Here is a 17,558-nt window from a genome sequence, read left to right on the forward strand (position 1 = left end):
AAAAAAAAAAAAAAGGTTGAGAAGTTAGAGGGTTGATATGTTGCGGGGTCGTCAAACAATGTTATAAAACAACATGTGTACTTCTGTTTCATGAGAAACTATTTGTTCTGTAAGCCTTCACCTGAAGTACAATAAAAATAAATAAATAAACAACAAAAAAAAGTGATCCATTGACTACAATAATGCATATAATGTGATTCTATCTATAAAAAATTTTAGATTAATCTGAGAAAAGTGACTTTTCATCACTTCTAGCCATATTCTTCTCTGTACTCCAGCAGCTGGCATAAAGCCAGGGCTCAGTAAATGTTTGTTAAATGACTAGGGCAACACCAAGGACTCAGGGTAGTATTTAAAATACTCCCAACAGAGTGTGAATCCTGATCTTTTTTTGTTACTGCAGAACAAGCAGAATATTCCTATTGCTGGGTGGGTAGGAAAAGGGAGAGGACTTTACAATCAGCCAAAGTTGGGAGAATGTTAGATTGAAGGTCTCTAGTTCAACCCCAGATTTGGCTAATACTTTTCTTGCCCTATCTACCTATCTATCCATCCACCTATCCATCATCTATCATCTATCTACAAATGATAATAAATAGACAGATTACTATTAACAGATAAATTATCTGTTAATAAAATTTCCTAACTTATTTTGAAAAATTCAAATCTAGAGAAAAGCCGTAGTTAATACAATAAACATCTGTATACCCTTCACCTAGATTTTTGCCACACTTGCTTTATCTCCTCCTTCTCACATATCTCCTAAGAACATTTAACTATTATTATGCATGTCTTACTTTGAAATAGTTTAAGACACGCAAAAACAGTACAGTGCTCCCATGAACCATTTACCCAGCTTCCCCCTATGATAGCATCTTACATTATCAAAACCCGGAAATTGACACTGGTACACTATTAATTCAACTACATAAGTTATTCAGATTTCGCTAGTTTTTACATTCTCCCGTCTCTGTCTCTCAGTGTATAATTCTACACATTTTTAACAAGCGTATAGGTTTGAGTAACGGAACTGTTTCATCACCACAGAAAAACTCCCTCAGGTTACCCCTTCGTAGTCACATCCTCCCCCAACACTAACCCCTGTCAACCACTGATCCGTTCTCTATCACTATAATTTTGTCACTTCAAGAATGCTATATATACAGAATCACATAAAATATGTAATCTTTTGAGATTAACTTTTTTTACTCAGCATGATTCCCTCGAGATTTATCCAAGTTGTTGTGTGTATCAATAGTCCATTCTTTTTAATTCTGAGTAGTATTCCATTGTAAAGCTGTATCACAGTTAATTTAACTATTTACCTGTTGAAGTACATGACATTTGGGTTTGTGAGGTGTGGAACACCAGTACATATACATTATCTCATTTAATCCTCAAAGTAATCTCCTGAGAGATAGGTCAAGGGTTCTCAAACCTAGACTCAGTGGGTCTGGGGTAAGGACTGGGAATCTGAATTGTTTAAATTCCCAGGTAATTATAATTTGGGAACCAGTAAGATAGGGTGGTTTTATTTCAGTTTTACAGATGAAGAAACTAATGCTCAGCAAATAAAAGTGATTTGTTCAAGGTTACATGGCTAGGAAGAATCATGATGCCAAACTCGATTTCTCAGGGAAAGAGTTTTACCACAAACTACCCTGGCTCTGGGAGACCTAATATTTAAATAAAGAGAGTTTATGAGAGAGGAACAGAAGACTAAGAACTGAGTCCTTGAAACCAAGGAGAGTGGTCAGTACTGCCAGATGCTGCAGAGAGGCTACAGAGGATGTGGCATGAGGGAGAGCTGGGGACATATGACCAATGTGTCTGCGGTACCCAAGTCTCGCATTAGAGGAAGATGAAGACACAGCCCTGGCATACAGCAGGGGATACCCTCAGGAAACCCAGCCAGCTGGAAGGAGTTATGGATTGAGGCTCAGCCAAGCTCATTCTTTCGTGGGATAGCCTTGTGCTAAAATGATTAAAGCCAAACATCTGGGCCTGTGAGATGGGGTACCAAGAAAGGGCAGATATAAGTCTCACAGGGGAAGCTCAGTTTGGAATCTCAGTAAGTAGTTCATAAAGTGCAAAACAACCCGTTCTAGAATTCCCAAGTCCATTATCCCTTTGTTGGATTATTCGGGTCTTTTACCTCACTTTCTTTTGCTCTATGTGTTTTGCCTTTGGGTTACTGCTTCTTCTGGAGGATGGAAAGAGAAAAAAAGGTGAAACTCCAACCAGGACACTTTACTGATTTTTAGTAATTCTGAATAACATGGTTAAAATGAGGTTGGAACTACAGCCCAGAAGTAAAATCTTCTAATTATCTGTGGTTATTTCAGTTCTGCATTAGAATTACCTGGGAACTTAAATGAGATTGGAACCATAGCCCAGAAGTAAAATCTAATTATCTACTTAGCCACCCTCATGCTGGTCCCTGGTACCACAAATAATTAAGGTTGGCTGTGTTCTCTCCCAAGGGGTAGCTTAGAGGCCTGGGCAAGGATGTGGTGGACAGTTCCCTGCAATCCCAACTCGAAACCCAGCTCGTATCCTGTTGCTGGTGGATCCGAATCAGTGTCCTTTTATCTGAAAGAGAATAATGATGATAATAACCCCTTATAATGGAATAGCTTACAAAGCACCTTTACGTGCATCAGCTCAATCTTTCATGACCCCAGGGAGGGAGGTATTTTATCCCCACATGCTTAGTAAGTGGCAGAAACTGTAACTCAAACCCATCACCTCTGACTCTGAGTCCAATGTTCTTTCAATTACAAATCTGCCTGCTACCTTGTTATTGGCCAAAACGATTCTGAAGCCCACTTGGCCCTACTCTGGTTGCATGGAAATTAGTGAGACTTCACGAGTCTCATTGCTTTAAAAAAGGGAATTATGTAGTGAGTGGACAGAATGTATATTTTGGCTCTGGTCTTTACTTGCTAGTGACCTTGTGGAGAGTACTGCATCTAAGCCTCAGTTTCTTATCTGTAAGATGGTGTTATGGATTGAATTATGTCCTCCAAAAATGTGTGCCAACTTGGCTAGTCCATGATTCCCAGTATTGTGTGATTGTCCACCATTTTGCCATCTGATGTGATTTTCCTGCATGTTGTAAATCCTGTCTCTACGATGTTGATGAAATGGGATTAGCAGCAGTTATGTTAATGAGGCAGGACTCAATCTACAAGATTGGATTGTGTCTTGAGTCAATCTCTTTTGAGATATAAAAGAGAAGTGAGCAGAGAGACATGGGGACCTCATACCACCAAAAAAGAAGCACTGGGAACATAGTGCATCCTTTGGACCCAGAGTTCCTGCACTGAGAAGCTCCTCGACCAGGGAAGATTGATTACATGACCCTTCCCCAGAGCCAACAGAAAGAGAAAGCCTTCCCCTGTAGCTGGCACCCTGAAATCGGGCTTCTAGCCTCCTAGACTGTGGGAGAATAAATTTCTGTTCGTTAAAGCCATCACTTGCAGTATTTCTGTCATAGCAGTACTAGATAATTAAGACAGATGGGCATAAGGGCCACCTTTGAAGAGTGGCTGGAAGGAGGTAAGCCTATGCAAAATAGCGGGCACACTGGCCGGGAGAGAGTAGTTATTCAGTAGTGTTAGAACTCTTCCATCCTCCACATCACCAGGTCTTTCTGAGCCCAAAGACCTCAGAATTGAGTCCCTCCAGCTCAGGTGTTGGTCTCTGATGAGGAATCAGAGGGACAGGCTGTGGCAGGGCCTAGCCATCTTCCATGACATCAAGTACAAGGGCAAGGGACGTGCTCCAAAGTCCCATAGGGCTCCCTTTCGCCCTTCCTTGTCATGCCATGTCTCAGACAGCATTTACCCCCATGCAGTGAAAAAAAGCTTCCTTAGAGTTATCCTGGAACTATATCCTTGACATTCCATAATTAAGAACGGCTGTCAGTCTGAAATTCTGGGGTCTATTGAAAAGATCTTCCTACTCCCTATCCAAAGTCGTAGCCACATTCTGAGGGATATTACAGGCTAGAAGGTGAATACACAGTATAAACTCCACACTGACGCCCCTAGCCTTCATCTTTCCAGACCCCATTCTTTGATTTCCCCCACCATAGTAAATAAAGGGCGCTCAGTCACCAGGGCCCTTCCCCACTCCTACAGTTTAATCTGTTTGCAGGGACCTCTTTTCCAAAAAGGGAATCATCACAGGAATGAGGCTCTCCCAGGCCAGAGGAGGGTCTTTCCTGCAGGACATATGCAGACTGAAATGTCAAATACCTACAGGGCCAGAATTAAGATGGTGGGTGGGATCAGTGGAGCGTGGTGGGGACTATGGTCAACTTGAGAGCACACTTCTCTTATAGAAATGTCGAGGCAACTCAGCTCTGCCCGATGTGGCCATCCTAGCTCTTTCCATTTTTAGAAGAAGACAGAAATCCAGTTTCTTCTTAGATGAAACCTCTACGTTTAAAAATGTTCACTTTGAAATATTTCAAAGCAAAATGTTTAAAACACAAACGGCTGCAATACCTCACCACCAGTTTGTGGCCCTAGTCCGCGTTGTGCTTCGCTTTGTTAGCAGGGAGCCGCATTAATTCCCAGCGCTTCTGTTCCCAGTCCTGCTCCTTTTCCTTTCCACCGCCCCTTCTTTCCACTTTCCGGCGCAACCCACGTGCTTTACTGACCTCTCGGTTCTTTACCGACCTCCCGTTCCTACGCAGGGCGTCGCAGACTTCCATGTGGCCTCCCGCCCGGGGTACTCCCCCCGAGACCTGCAGAGGAACAGTTGGAGTGATGGTCTCTGACGCTGACCCACTCTCCCCCTGGAGGCCCTGAGCTGGCTGAGGGTGAGGACAAAGCCCCGCCCTGAGAGTCCCTAGTCTGACTGAAAAACACAAGGCCTCACCCATACTCCTGGGTAGAGATGGGCGTGCAGGCCACCTTCTTGAAAACCATAAACTCCTCGTGGACGAAAGGGGGAAGCGAGCACAGGGTCAAGGGGCGCGACGTAGCTGTGTGGTTTACGGATGGGAAACCCCAGTCGTTAGGCACCCCTCCGTTCAACTAGCTTCCAAAGCAGTCGATTCTTGGGAACAGGCGCTGGGGACGGGGTAGTCCCTACGCAGACAGCCCTGTCCACACGCCCCAGGTCCATCGCGCGCGCAGCTGCGGTAGCCATTGCGCTTCCCCGCCCCCTCTCCTAAGTGCCCCCCCCGCCTCCTTCCCTCGACCAGACGCGGAGCACGAGCTCCGCCCCCAACGCCGCGCCCGGGCCCCCGGCGCCTTAAAAGCCCTGCGCACACCGCCCGGGTCGTCCTGCCTGACGCACCTCGCCTTTCGTCTGTAGTTCCAGCTTCTGCCGCACGCCCGGCTCTGGTCCCGGCACCATGAGCTTCGGCTCGGAGCACTACCTGTGCGCCTCCTCCTCCTCCTCCTACCGCAAGGTGTTCGGGGACGGCTCTCGCTTGTCCGCGCGCCTCTCCGGGGCGGGCGGTGCAGGCAGCTTCCGCTCGCAGTCGCTGTCCCGCTGCAGTGTGGCCTCCTCGGCTGCCTGCTCCTCGGCCTCCTCGCTCGGCCTGGGCCTGGCCTACCGCCGGCCGCCGGCGTCCGACGGGCTGGACCTGAGTCAGGCGGCTGCGCGCACCAACGAGTACAAGATCATCCGCACCAACGAGAAGGAGCAGCTGCAGGGCCTCAACGACCGCTTCGCCATGTTCATCGAGAAGGTGCACCAGCTGGAAACACAGAACCGCGCGCTCGAGGCCGAGCTGTCCGCGCTGCGGCAGCGCCAAGCCGAGCCGTCGCGCGTCGGCGAGCTCTTCCAGCGCGAGCTGCGCGATCTGCGTGCGCAACTGGAGGAGGCGAGCTCAGCGCGCGCGCAGGCCCTTCTGGAGCGCGACGGGCTGGCCGAGGAGGTGCAGCGGTTGCGGGCGCGCTGCGAGGAAGAGAGCCGCGGGCGCGAAGGCGCCGAGCGCGCCCTGAAGGCGCAGCAGCGCGACGTGGACGGCGCCACGCTGGCCCGCCTGGACCTGGAGAAGAAGGTGGAGTCGCTGCTGGACGAGCTGGCCTTCGTGCGTCAGGTGCACGACGAGGAGGTGGCCGAGCTGCTGGCCACGCTGCAGGCGTCATCTCAGGCCGCAGCCGAGGTGGACGTGGCTGTGGCTAAGCCAGACCTGAGTTCGGCACTGAGGGAGATCCGCGCCCAGTATGAGTCCCTGGCCGCCAAGAACCTTCAGTCCGCCGAGGAATGGTACAAGTCCAAGTTCGCCAACCTGAACGAGCAGGCGGCACGCAGCACTGAGGCCATCCGGGCCAGCCGCGAGGAGATCCACGAGTACCGTCGCCAGCTGCAGGCACGCACCATCGAGATTGAGGGGCTGCGCGGGGCCAACGAGTCCTTGGAGAGGCAGATCCTGGAGCTGGAGGAGCGGCACAGCGCTGAGGTGGCCGGCTACCAGGTAAGGGCTGCAGCGCTGCAAAGGGAAGGGCCCCCTATCCCTTCTCGCGCCTACCCACGCTCCCCGCAAATTCTGGCCCTAGGAACCAAGGGGAGGGGAGAGGAGGGAAGGAGAGAAAGGAGAGGAGCCCTGACGGAGGTGTTGGCAAACAAAAAGCCCTGGAGCCTCCACAGTTAATTTGGGGGCCTGGAAGCCCTCTTCCCCTGCCCCTCACGTCCCTGACTCAGCTCTTCTAATAAAAAAAGCCCTAAGCCCTGTTTTTCAGAATCATACAATATTATTGTATGAAAATTAACTCATGCCTCCCTGGCAGCAAGTGGACGTACACACACTGGCGACCTGGGGAACAGTCCCCCACTCAAAGTTGGAAGTGAACCCACCCGAGGAGGATTACAGCTTCTCCTTGGTCAGCGGTGGTGTCTGGGTTGTCTGGCTTCTTTGTTGACTTTGAAAGGCTTTGAGTAGGCCCTGGAATTGATATTCAGGGAGCATGTTGGGCCCCAGAGTTGGAGGAAGACTGCTTTACTGAACTGGGAAAGATCCTAACCCATTTTCTTGACTTTTGCCTTCAAAGGAGTAGAGATTGGGAGCCACCACCTAGGTTGTGGGGCTAGTAACACCCGCCCTATTCTACTACCCACACATGAGGCTCCCTTGTGGACCTTTTTTTCAAAATGAAGCTTTAGACCCGTTAGGTTGGTTGCGGCGCTGTCCACGGTGCTGATCGTGAAATGAACCACCTTCAGGTCTTTCCATCTCAGAAACTCTCTCTCTTCCTCTCTCTCCCCCTCCCTCTCCTTCTCTTTTTTCCTCTCTTTCTTTCTTTCTCCAGTCTCATGTCCCAGTTATGACTCTCTAGGCAATTAACTTCTTTGATTTTTTTTTTTCCTGCTGCAATACTAACACATCAGTCTTGGCTACCTGCAATCAAAGGTCACCTCCTGGACAGTGTCAATTTTCACTTTCATGGATGGCTTAGTGCTTAACAAAAACAACTTAATCTGCTCAGCAGCTGTGAGATCCCACTTGAAAATGCCTATTTCCTAAACATTTTTCCATCTTAAGTGCATGTGATTAATCACAGAGATAGAGTCTCTCTTTGTTACAGGCACTTATTTTTCCCATCTTTGCCTGCCTTCTGAGTTCCTGTGAAGGTATTGATTGGCTCTTTCCTCCTTTTCTCTCCCAACAAAGGCCACTGCATCTTCAGTTTTACTGTAGGACATTCAGGCTTATGATCACAAAGGTAAGGTCACAGAGGCAGGAGACAGGGTGAATGAAAAGTGTAGAAAATAATCGAAATAGTATAGTTCAGCTTCAAGGTATAATGAAAATTCCATTGGCTAGAATGCCAATAATTCAGAAACTTGTAATAGCTCACCGTAGCCAGGATCAAAGTTTACATTTGATTAAATTAATAGAGTTTGCGTACATTAATAGAGCTAACAAAGGAATGGAATCTCAAAGAGTACTATTTTAGTGCCAAATGAATCACATTTGGTTAATTGAGGCTTCATGTTTTCTTCTGGAAGCCTCAAAGGATAAGCTAGATAGTCATCTGGAGGGCTAGTCCAGTATTTCTACAAAAAGGGTAACTTACCCACATCTGCCATCTGAATTAGACTTTGCCGTGTCCTCTGTTTGCTTATTATAGCCCTTCATTCTAGAAGGTGGTGATTGTGTTGTCTGGCTTGTTTGTTTTAAAAGGCTTCCTAGGGTTAGACAATAGAGCCATGCAGATATGGTCTACAGGAAACAACAAAACAGAAACTGCGGCATGTGCAGCTCTGCAGTGCTGCCCCCATCAGCTTTAGCCTTCAGAGGTTCAGTGGACCTGCTGGTGGGAGTGGAAGAGGAGGTCAGACAACAGAGAGCTATTTCCTACCCCTTGGAACCTAAGGCTTAGGTGGGACTCACAACCTCGCCTGTGATCCTGAAGGCCTGAAGACACAGGGGTGTCCTCCGGTTGTTCTCGCTACCAATTTTAGCAGTGTAGACCAAGGTAAAAAGCCTTCCTCTCCATGGTGAGAGTCAGCCATTGTCTTCTTGCCCTCTCACCCCACCCCACCCCACCCCTTTCACTGCAGTACTGGTAGGCTGTTCTCTTTCTTCTGCTTCAGAGATTACTGGGAGGCCCATTATACTTTGCAAGCTTCCCACCTTCTAAGAGGCAAAAGAAGGCCCTGTTAAAGTCTTATTTTCCCTGCCCTAGAGAACAGACAGCCTGTTTGAGGACAGGAAGCTTATTACAGTTTTGAAAGAGTAAAGAATGATTCAAGCTGACATAATAAATACACAATGGTGTATGAGAGAGTTCAAGTCAGGCAAGAGGAGAGATCATAAAGAGGTTATTGTCTTCAAAAGCCAAATGTACCCATCCCCTTTAGCTGAAGGCTTTTCCGTTTCTGACCCAGGATGGTTCAGGTTCCTGCAAGGCAGCTTCACTGCCATTAGAGCCCCAGCTCTGCCAAAGATGTCTAAGAATGGTTTTGGAGGGTACTCAGGGCACAGCCCTGTACTGTGGTTGGTCTTGGAAAGCTGAAGCTTGTCTTGAAAGACCTTGCTGAGCAGTCAAGATCTTTGTTGGTTAATGCTCTCCAGGGAGATGAGCCAAGTCTGGCCTCTTCTTTCCAGTATGATATTGGAGTACAACCTAATTAAATAGCAGGAGGGGTCTTGCCCTGTGGGGACTGGGGGTGGCAGTGGCTGCATATAAATCTATTGCTTGATAGATCCATTTTTGAAATTAGAATTCAAGAAAAAAGCTATGTTTGGTTTTTTGTTTAACTCTTCCATCTGGGTTTTTTTTTTTCTTTTTTTGTCTCCCTACCCCCTCTACCCTCGCTGGATTACTATCACCTGGGCTACCATGATAGCACCTTTACAGAAATAAAATTAAACTAGTAGTTCCTAAACCCAGTGGCACATCAGGATCACTTGGGGCTTAAAAATATAAAAGATTCTCAGCCCACTCCCAAAAATGTGGATTCAGGTATTCACAGATGGGACTCAAGAATATGCATTTTCAATAAAAGTGCTGCATCCTGTGGGTCCTCAGACTGATTTGGGGGACGCAGTGACCTAAATCACATTTTCTAGTGTAAAGCAGCTGTCCGGGATTATACAATGCAAAATTTTTAAAGTGTGGTGGTGGGGAGCGGGAAACAAAGATGGGGACAAAGACAGGAGCGCGAATAAAGCATGCATCGTAACCTCAGGTGGACCACATATAAAAATCATCTCTCCCCACCTAAGTTCATTGTTCTGGATGTTCTCTTCCAATCAGACTATGCTGTGCTACTGCTTGCCTGGCTGAGGGCCCCCTAAAACTGATGAAATCCACTGCACTGTGTATCCTGATTTTCTGCACTACAGATGCTAGCATGGCCTGTTCTTTCTCTTCCTCCCAGACAGCATTCTTCCAGCTCTTGGGGAAGACTCTCAGCACTTGTCTTAGCTGCTCCAGGAGAGACCCCAGCTGGAGCTGGGAGTGCCTCCTACCTATTCCCTCAGGCTAAGCCAGCAGCTGCTGCGTGGTTGGGGGAGGGAGCAGACTGCAGCGCTCTGCTCACATTTCAAGCTGGAGGCCATCTTTGGCAGGGCTTTTGAAGGGCAATACAAGACAACGCCTGGTACAGGGAGGAGAGAGCAAACAGAGAGGAGACTTAAAAGAGCAGTGGTCAGCAGGCAGTACAATTCCTTCTGAAAGGAGCAAAGTCATGCTTTTTGTCTGCTCTGATCCATAAATAGACATGTGAAATGTGTAACATGAAAGCAAGAAAATATCATCTATCTAGAACTCAGCTACTCAACAACCTTGTAGTAAGGAAACAGCACTGAAGCAAAAGTAATTTTTGAAAAAGGACCTAATTAACCTGCTAATGAGATAGAACATCTGTCTCTAAATCACATACTTGAAAGTTGGCCCCTGTGATGCCTAGCCTATTCATTCTTGTGTTACCAAAAACCAAACCAAAACCTGCTGCTGTCGAGTCGATTCTGACTCATAGCGACCCTATAGGACAGAGCAGAACTGCCCCATAGGGTTTCCAAGGAGTGGCTGGTGGATTCGAACAGCCAACTTTTTGGTTAGTAGCTGAGCTCTTAACCACTGCACCACCAGGGCTCCAATAAGAGCGTTCTTATGTTACATGGTTCTAAAATGCTTTGTAATTTGGTTTTCGAGCCTGCCACAAGATAGAAGGCAAGAGGGCCCACTAGAGTCAGGCATTGTCAGGAATGAGTAACAACAGGTCAGTTCACCTTTCAGGACAAAGAAAACCACTAAGCAGCAAATGCTAACTCAGATACTGCTCTTTGGGGCCATTTAGGGTAGAAGTAAACAGCTCAGTACACCTTGGTTGACATAAAAGAATCATTGAATTATAGAAAAATAATTGATCATCTATCATGACCTTTAATTGCTAAGAAAGGTTTCATTGTGTTTAATGTTGTACACACCAATTTAGAAAGGTTTCTTTTTGTTCAAAATTGTAATTTTTTTAAAGTGTGCTTTAAGGGATATACTTCCAACTATCCAATATTAAAGGAGTCCTGGTGTACAGTGGTTAAGCACTTGACTGCTAACCAAAAGTTCAGTTTGAACCCACCAGCTGCTCCCAGGGAGAAAGATGTGGCACTCTGCTCCCATAAAGATTACAGCCTTGTAATGGGGCAGTTCAACTCTGTCCTGTAGGGTCACTGTGAGTCAGAATGGACTCGATGGCAACAGGATCCAATATTAAAAGTTTTTGTTATACGTTGCTTCTTAGTTCTCCAAGTGGGTGTACAGATGGCTTCTGATTAGTCTGTCCATATCATTAAAAGGATAGAAAGTCACGTGGTATGATATTAACAATAATAAAAATCACTAACATTTATTGAGCACTTCTTATGTGCAAAGTGCTGTTCTAATCCCTGTTATCTAATTTAACAGTTAATGGACTTATCGTTTGATAATGTAATGTTCATTAAATTGGAATCCAAATTTGAGGATCTCAGAACACCTTAGAAAAGAATAAACATTTATCATTTTCCATATGCAGAAATAGAAGGTTTAAAGAAGCTAAAATTTACGAAACTGACTGAGGTATTTTGAATGATTGTGGCAGAGCAAGAAATGCAACCCAAGATCCTGGTGAAATCCTTCTCTTATTCTCATATACCATTTTTCCTGCAGCTTTGCATAATGATAATATTTCCTCCTTTCTCCTTTTCCATTCACCCTTGACTCCTTTCCCAGTTACCACAGTAGTATTATTGCCTTAACCCTAATCCAAAAATAGCAGACTTGTTTGTAGCAACCATCAACTAAAATTTCTTGGTGAAAATCCTTTTAAGCCCTTATGATCTTTTAACACATGCTGGGATATTTCCATTGCTGTATCATATTTTCACCACCTCCTGTCATCCCTTGCTCTCTACCCATCAGTCAGTTGAATTTCTCCGTTGCAGTATTCCTGTCAATATTCATAGAACAGGTAGGTGGTGTGAATTTTAATTCTTTCTGCAGGTTCTCTTGATTTGGAAGCTTGCACCCCCTGATGTGTCAGCCCTGCCTTTCACCATCACTGAATTTAGGTCCGCATAAGGGGAGTTACAAAGGAGCACTTACTTTCTTGAGGTTTCTGATATATTATCACTGTTTCATGAAAATTTCTCAGTCACTGTGCTGTCCATCTCTGCAAATACGCAGTTGAATTATGTGAGTTATTTGCTCATAGCTTTTCAGGTCATAAAAAGAAGAAGTGCTTATGTAGCATCATTCATTCCTTCAATAACTATTCATTGAGCACCTACCGTGTGCATTGTGCTAGGTCCTGAGCTCCCAGAGATGAACTAGACAGAAAGGGTCCCTGCTTCCATGTTAATTATATTCTAGAGTAGTGGTTCTCAACCAGGAGTGATTTTGCCCCCTAGGGGACCTTTAACAATGTATAGAGACATTTGTGGAGCCCTGGTGGCACAGTGGTTAAGAGCTCGACTGCTAACCAAAAGGTCAGCAGTATGAATCTACCAGCTGCTCTTTGGAAACCTGATGGGGCCGTTCTTCTGTCCCATAGGGTCGCTATGAGTCAGAATTGACTTGATGGCAACTAGTTTGATTTTTTATTTTTTGGAGACATTTGTGGTAATCACAACTAGAGGGAGGGGGTTGCTATAGTATCTAGTAGATGGAGACCAGGGATGCTGCTAAACATCCTACAATGCACAGGACAGCTGCTCACAACAAAGAATAGTGCTGAGATTAAGAAACTCCGTTATAGAGGAAGGCAGCAGAAGATAAACTAGAAATAAATAAAGAAGATAGTTTCAGATAGTGATAAAAGCTAAAAGCAAAGTGGCCACTTTCCAGTGGGTGCTTTCTTCTAATTTGTCATCCCTGTGGGCATGCCTTTTTCTAACTGGCACAAGGTCTTGCATGGGCTAGCAGCTGCCCTGGCTTGAGGCAAAATAATCTGCTGGATAGGTTGAGGGGGAAGGATCTTAAATTGGATGCCAAGGAAGATCTGCCTGAGGTGAGGAGAGGACATTTAAACTGAGTCTTACATGACAAGGAGTCAGCCATGTAAAGACCCTTACCGAGCATTCCTGGCAGAGAAAATAGCAATCCCAGAGGGCCTGGGGCGGCACTGAACTCTGTATGTTTAAGGAGCAAAAAAGGTCAGGGTGGTTGAAGCACATTGAGCAAGGAAAAGAGTACAGGTCATGCTGAGGAGTTTGGATTTTATTCCAAAGCTGTCAGAAGGTTTTAAGCAGGTGCAAGAGGATCTGCTTTGTTTTTAAAGTATCCTTCTGGCTGTTCAAGAGTCACAAACGTAAAGCTATTTTTTTTCCATGCCAGGTTTTGCACCTGGAAGAACTTGGAGCAAGTCTTACATGAATCTAGTTTCTTTTTTCAGTTAATTTCAGTCTGTCCTTTGGATTAAAAAAAAAAATTCTGTTGAATATTTCTGCTTCCTCCTTATGTAAAGTAATTGTAACAGTAAAGTCATTGAGCAGCAGACTTCAGGAAAGGCTGCAAAACCATCAAAATGAACGAAGGCATGGAATGGAGGCAGAGAAGGCTTGCTGTCCTTTCTCTGCTTTCCACGGCTAGAATTTCCTGACCATAAGCACCTAAACTAAGGCTCTGGGTTTTGGAAAGGACATATAATGACTGAGTTATTTAGTAGCAATACAACAAGCAGGGAGGGATGGTAAGTTAAAGAAAAAAAAAAAAAATTTCCATAGTGTTCAGTTGAGAACATGTGTCCTGTGCTTCCCAACCCTCACCCTGCATCAGAATCTCCTGAGGACCTTTATGAAAAAATGAAGATGCTGGGACCACACTCTGGAACAAATGAATCAGAATCTGGGGTGGGGGACAGGCATGGGTGTCAGTATTTTATAAGTTCCTGTGTATAGTCAGAATCGAAAACCCTTGCCTTGGGGAAATTTTGATGAATCTCAGCCAGTTTGGCCTAAATATTTTGGATATGTCTGTTTCCAGGATAGCATTGGGCAGCTGGAGAATGATCTGAGGAACACCAAGAGTGAGATGGCTCGCCACCTGCGGGAATATCAAGACTTGCTCAATGTCAAAATGGCTCTTGACATTGAGATAGCAGCGTACAGGTAATTAAAAGGGCATGCTCACCTAAGCAGATCCAGTCACCTGGGGCAATGCTACCCAAAGGAGTGGTTCTGGTTCCTCTGGTTTCTGAAGGATGAGGGGGGATGAGGATGGATATAACTGGTATATTCCAGGTGAGCTGACCCCTCTGTCCAAGTACTTGGATATATCCCAGCTTCACCTTACTAGTCTTGGAGTATTCTGTGTACCCCTGTCAAGGATTTAAGGGAGTAATATGAGTACTCAGAGGCTGAAATAAAACCTATCAGACTACCTTGAAAAATACGGCTTATACAACTAGAAAGTTCTAACGAGTGAAGCATCCCACTGGACTTCTACGAAGGCAATCAATATTCAGTGAACATTTACCTAAAAAAAAGGTAATAACAGCAGCTATGTTTTGAATGACTACTGTGTGCCAGGCACATATATTAGATACTTCACATACATTTTCTAGGTATCAGCTTTAATGTTCCCATTTTGCAGATGAGGAAACTGAACCACAGATTGTGTAACTTGTCCAGAGTCACAGCACTGGGTAAATGGCAGAGCTCAGATTCAACCCTAGATCTATCTGAGCCACCCCACCCCCCCTTTTTTTTTTCTTTATACTATGTATACTACTTCAGAGTTCCAGGAGTTTTTGATAGTGTCTTGAGTTTCTGATAAAAAAAAAAAATGATGAAAGTTATTGGAGTTATAAGAAACAAGGTACTGGGGCTATTCTTTTATAGTACTGTTTAGGCCAGGCTGAGAAAAAAATCTCCTGTCTGTAACAGTTGCATTTACTGGTTATTTGTTATTGTTGGTTCCTTCCTTTTGTTCGGCTATACATTGAAAAAGTACCAATCTCAAGTTCAAGAAAAATGATGCAGTTCCTTCTTCCTTTGTGGACTTCTCACCTCCTTATCCCTGTTGCATTTAAGGTGTTAATTAGCAAAATTACTTCTCCCTAGAGCTTCAGAGACGCTAAGTGTCAAATATGGGTGTGATGTGGCCAAGGGGAGTTGTAGGTGTTTCCCTTTGACAATGATTTAAACACAGATGGTGCCGAGCGTGGTGTGTGTGTGTGTGTGTGTGTGTGTGTGTGTGTGTGTGTGTGTGTGTGTGTTTGTACATGTATGGGTACATGTGTATGTGTATACATGACAACTCTTTGAGCCTTGGAATTCAATATTTTTTGGTCTCAGTCTCTAAAATGAATAGGGACTAGAGGGGTATGTCCTTAAAAAAAAGTGGCAAGTTGACTTCCTGAGATTTTTTTCTCTCTGGAATTTACAGGAAACTGCTGGAAGGTGAAGAGACCCGTTTTAGCACCAGTGGATTAAGCATTTCAGGGCTGAATCCACTTCCCAATCCAAGTTATCTGCTCCCATCTAGAATCTTCAGTTCTACAACCTCCAAAGTCTCATCCACTGGGCTGTCACTTAAGAAAGAGGAGGAGGAAGAGGAGGCTTCCAAGGTAGCTTCTAAGAAAACCTCCCAGATAGGGGAAAGTTTTGAAGAAATATTGGAGGAGACAGTAATATCTACTAAGAAAACCGAGAAATCAAATATAGAAGAAAGCACCATTTCAAGCCAAAAAATATAATTCAGTTGCTTAAAAAAAGTTAATGCTTTAGAGGGAATAATATGCATTTGACTCGTTAAACAGTCTGTTCCTGAACCAAAACACCTGTCACCACTATAAAATGTCTTCAAGACTTCAGTCTCATACTTAGTATTGAATACTTTCTCTAATAAGAAAATCACCCCTTAGATTGGAGCAAACTACAGTCCTGGAACAATCACAGAAGAGTTATCTAAGAATACGGCCTTCTTACCTACAGCTCAGGCTTCATAGCAATAGATGATTCAGATGCAGAGGAAGTACAAACTAAGGTGCTAAATCTGTGATCATCATCATTTGCTGTGAATAGAAATTAAAACCTACATCACTCACTATACCCAGTCATTACCCAGCTATATAATCTCACTTTAGATACCTAAAACATAAGATCACTGCCAAAGAGAAACCTATGGTTCACACCTAACGCCACTCTGATGGAACTGTTCCACAAATGATAGGTGTTGCTTAAAAGACATTTTCCTTTCCACTGCCACCTCAATTCCATAGTCTTTTTCTTCCATCCGTGGAAGAAAAAAAAGAAAAGCTATTGTAGTATTCTTCCCTTTTAAACACTTTAGATTCTTTTCAAAAGAGCTTACCCCCTTGAGCACTCCTTGCTCAAGGGGTAAAATTAGATGCATGTTGACCATTTCTATGACTCGTGTAATGACTTCTCTCTGCCATTTCATATCCTTCTAATTCTGTAGGTTAAAAAAAAATAAAAGGCAGTGATGAGTTTTAAGGGTTGTCCCCAAACAAATAAAATACTGGAGTCCTTAGATTGTAGGCTTTGAACTTACTCAAATCCATTTAATTAGGGAAAAAAAATGACTATTAAAAATTTAGTTTTCACCTTAAATTTAGAGGCACAGTAATAGTTATCCCAAACTGTGATTAAGCTGACCTTAGATTTAGTAGTGTAAGTTAGAAGCGGTGAGTATTTCTATGAATGAAAAAAGCCAAGGTCTCATTTATCTGTCTATGTCAGTTCATTTGTGGTGATACATAGAATTAGCTGTTCCATGTTCTTACCCTTAAACAGAATCCATATTTCCTCTTCCCACTAGTCTAGGCCCTAAAGAGGCCTTGTTTTCACTCTCCTATGCCTTTTAAGAGTGCTTAAGTGTAGGATATTTTGTCACCAGGACGCAATGCTACTGCCCAAAAGTAAAAATATATATACATATATATATATATACAACCATTTCTGGTCAAGCAATACCACCAACAGATATAAAAAATCTTTCTCTTTTCTAAAAGTCTTTCCGACAACACTTTCCACATTGCTGCGCAATTGGCAGGGTCTCCTTTCCTTGCTGGAGAGGAAGAGGCATTCAGAACAGAGGAGGGGTGCTCATGCCCCTACTCACTTGCTAGGAAGTAGCTTCTGGAGAGTCACCTTCTCATCTGCCCAGCTGTATAGCATCTGCATTGTCCAGTCCTTCATGTGTGCCAAATTCAGTGCAGGATTTATTCTCTGTCAGCAGTCACTTCCACTAGAGTTAAAGAGTTTCCCGTGTCTGTTAGACAGATCTCCACTGAGAGCTCTTGGGTGATCAGGATGGATGCTTTTACTGAACTTATTCTAACACATGCCTCAATAATTCAAGGAACTTGAAAGATACTTTTCTTCTTCCCCCTTACCCCACCTCTGTCTTTACTCCTCACTCATACTGTAAGGCATTAGTAAAATAAGAAATAAAAGTCACACGAATCCCACCAACGTAATATGTGTTCTGTGGTTTCTGCTGTTTAACTGACGGGCACTGTTTTTGGTTCAGAGAGACAACTACACCCCAAAGAATTCAGAAATAATACGTTCTCTGCTCTGCATATCCACATTTGTTCAGCCAAAGCTTGTTTCGGATAGTCTTGTCAGCAACACATAGTGC

The 17,558-nt window shown here is 44.6% G+C and overlaps 1 protein-coding gene across 1 annotated transcript; it reads left to right on the forward strand.

Moving 5' to 3' along the window:
- The first annotated feature begins 5,330 nt into the window (after nt 1-5,330).
- INA (internexin neuronal intermediate filament protein alpha) lies at nt 5,331-17,390 on the forward strand. Its single transcript, XM_004370098.1, has 3 exons — nt 5,331-6,442; nt 13,935-14,059; nt 15,339-17,390. The coding sequence occupies exons 1-3, from the start codon at nt 5,372-5,374 to the stop codon at nt 15,646-15,648; spliced, it is 1,506 nt and encodes a 501-aa protein (XP_004370155.1). The 5' UTR covers nt 5,331-5,371; the 3' UTR covers nt 15,649-17,390.
- Nucleotides 17,391-17,558: the final 168 nt, after the last annotated feature.

This window comes from Trichechus manatus, unplaced genomic scaffold (genome assembly GCF_000243295.1).
Source record: "Trichechus manatus latirostris isolate Lorelei unplaced genomic scaffold, TriManLat1.0 scaffold00007, whole genome shotgun sequence".
Classification (NCBI taxonomy): Eukaryota; Metazoa; Chordata; class Mammalia; order Sirenia; family Trichechidae; genus Trichechus; species Trichechus manatus.